This window comes from Plasmodium inui, assembly GCF_000524495.1.
Source record: "Plasmodium inui San Antonio 1 unplaced genomic scaffold supercont1.20, whole genome shotgun sequence".
Taxonomy (NCBI): Eukaryota; Apicomplexa; class Aconoidasida; order Haemosporida; family Plasmodiidae; genus Plasmodium; species Plasmodium inui.
The window spans coordinates 316,738-319,263 of NW_008481854.1; the positions used below are offsets into that span (position 1 = coordinate 316,738).

The window sequence follows — 2,526 nt, forward strand, 5'->3', positions numbered from 1 at the left end:
TACAGAGAAGAACTTGCTTTCTTTCTTTTTTTTTTTTTAGAACAATTGCTGCAGTAATTTTACGCTACGCGGAGGAAAGATAATTCCCCCGTTGTCATAGAAATAAACATCCGCTGAAGAGTGTTTCCTACGCGGGGGGGAAAAATCGGTGAATGCTTCTTTGGGGTGACGAATCGCGTTGGGGATAGTGTGACACGCACGTTTCTGTGCATATGCAGAAGGGGGGGGAGGGAAGAAGCCGTTTCGGCGGGAGCAAACCGGGCAACAATTTTTGCACTGTTTCTAACTTTCGCATGATCGTCCACGGACGTTACAGTGGTTTTTCCCTTTGCCACACGTAGCTTGAGGCGGGTGCATGTTTCAGTAGCGCGCCAGAAAGGTGACGGGGCCCCACTCCTCGCCCCGAGCCTTAAGCCCCAGACGATCGGAACGAGATCCCCCAAGGGGGCACACACCTCCCCAAGAGGAGAAAAAGAAAAAAAAAAAAAGAAAAAAAAGCACTAGTGTGATGATAGGAACGGAGAAATAATAACAAGACGCGGTACCCCTCCATCCCCGTTCTTCTTTCCAAATTTACAGACGAAGCAGTCCCTTTTTGCACGCGTCCCGTGGGGGCATGCTCCTATTTCGGCTTCACCTCCCCTAGTGGTGCACCTGTTTGGCTGTCCCGGGGGACTCAGCTAGCTATTCTGCCGCGACGATCGACACGCTACCGCAAGATTCGCGACCACCGCAACGACCAAGACCACCACGACACTGCTAACCTGCACGCTGCTACCCCCGAGATGAAGGACGCGAAGGGCGGACACCGAATCTACGTGGGAAACATCCCAGCGTCGATGAGCAAGCAGGAAATAATCAAGACATTTGAAGAATTCGGGAAAATCACAGAAATCGACATCAAATATAATAGAAACACCAACGGATCGAACTACGCCTTCATAGAATATGAGACTTATCGAAGTGCAGAAAAAACAATCGAGAAAAGAAACGGACAAAAGTTGAAAGGATATATGCTAAAGGTTGAACATAGCATTTACAAAAAAAATAAGGAGGGAGATCTTATTTCTCCTGGCAAAGAAGGAATGTCAAAAGGATTCATAACGAACCTTCGGTTGCCAAAGAACAGATCACATTACCGAGTTGTCGTGAAGAATCTCCCCAAGAGAAAAATCAAATTGAACTATGTGAAGGCCTTTCTAATGAAGGCAGGAAAAGTTATCTACACACAGTTAGGGGATGAAATTACCATCGCAGAGTATGACAGCAGGGAAGGGATGTTACGGGCGATTAACACTTTGGATCGAACCTTGTACAATTCTAGCAGGAAGGTCTACGTGAGGGTTATTAAAGACCTCCCTTTTGACGACTTATATGTGGATGACTCCATCGCGCAGGTGTTCGGTTAGGCACACTGTCTTCAGGGGAGGAGTACCCTTTGGTTGAAAACTCCCCGTGGAAGTTCACCCCCTGGATGGGAAGACAAGTGAACCCAGAAGGGAGAAAAGAAGAAAAGAAAATAATAAAATGAATTAATAAAATAAAAAAATAAAAATGGTGAAGAAGCGTCTTCCCACGTGGACCAAGCCGTTATGCTAAGAAGGCGTCCCCCTTTGAATGTTCAATCTTTGACTGCCAAGCTTGGAGCTTCCTTCCTCGTCATGTCGAGACGTCGTCGTGGGGTCACTTCCTCATGCAGACAAGACGCCATTTGGGCAGCCCCCCCTCCTCCCCCCTGTCTTTCCAATTTTGGCCCATATGTCTCCTCCCCCCAAGTGACAATTCCATTCACCTACGTTGAAGCGTCTGAATGGTGCGTGCTACCACGTGGAGCTCGCGTCAACATCCCACCCTCGTTCTTTTTTTTTTTTAGTTATCTCTTTGTCGGTTCTATTTTCCGATTTGCACATTTGTCCTGCGCGAGCGCCACTCGTTTGAGCATGTGTACGCATACCAACTGCTACGGCTGCTACAATTTCTGCAACTTCCGCTTCGACACATTTTAAAGTTCCCTTTTTTTGTTTTAACATTGTGACGTCGAAAGAGGGCACCCATTTGGAGATGCCTTCTGTGCCAACTCTGCAATCAACCGTGAGGGGCTTGGCTTCCGGCTGGGGTTTAGTCCCTACATGGGAAACCCCTTCAACTCCACATCAGCTGCCGAGATGAACGACGGCAGAGATGGGGCAAATACGGCCATACACAGAAAGGAACCAGTCGCCAAACGGACATTTGCTTCTACACTACTGACGCAATCAGTCCTTTTCCATCATATGCCCCAGTGGGATATGGCAGGAAGAGCGATCATCAAGGGGTTGTTCTGACTGTCACGCCTTCCGACATCGCTACGCTGGGGAGGACATTTGATCAGGGCCGCTCTGCAGTTCCGTTCCTCCCCTCTTACACTTCTCATAAGAGACGAAGCAAATTAAAAAGGAATCAAAAGGAGAGCCACGGCGTGTCGTGGCGAGTAGCACCTACTGGTGGGTTCTACACCGACAGGTGGAAATTTCAAAGAAGGAAAAA

General features: G+C 48.1%; 1 protein-coding gene across 1 annotated transcript; it reads left to right on the forward strand.

Moving 5' to 3' along the window:
• Positions 1–785: 785 nt before the first annotated feature.
• C922_04184 (hypothetical protein) lies at positions 786–1,409 on the forward strand (the record flags this gene model as incomplete). Its single annotated transcript, XM_008819769.1, has 1 exon — positions 786–1,409. The coding sequence occupies one exon, from the start codon at positions 786–788 to the stop codon at positions 1,407–1,409; it is 624 nt and encodes a 207-aa protein (XP_008817991.1).
• Positions 1,410–2,526: the final 1,117 nt, after the last annotated feature.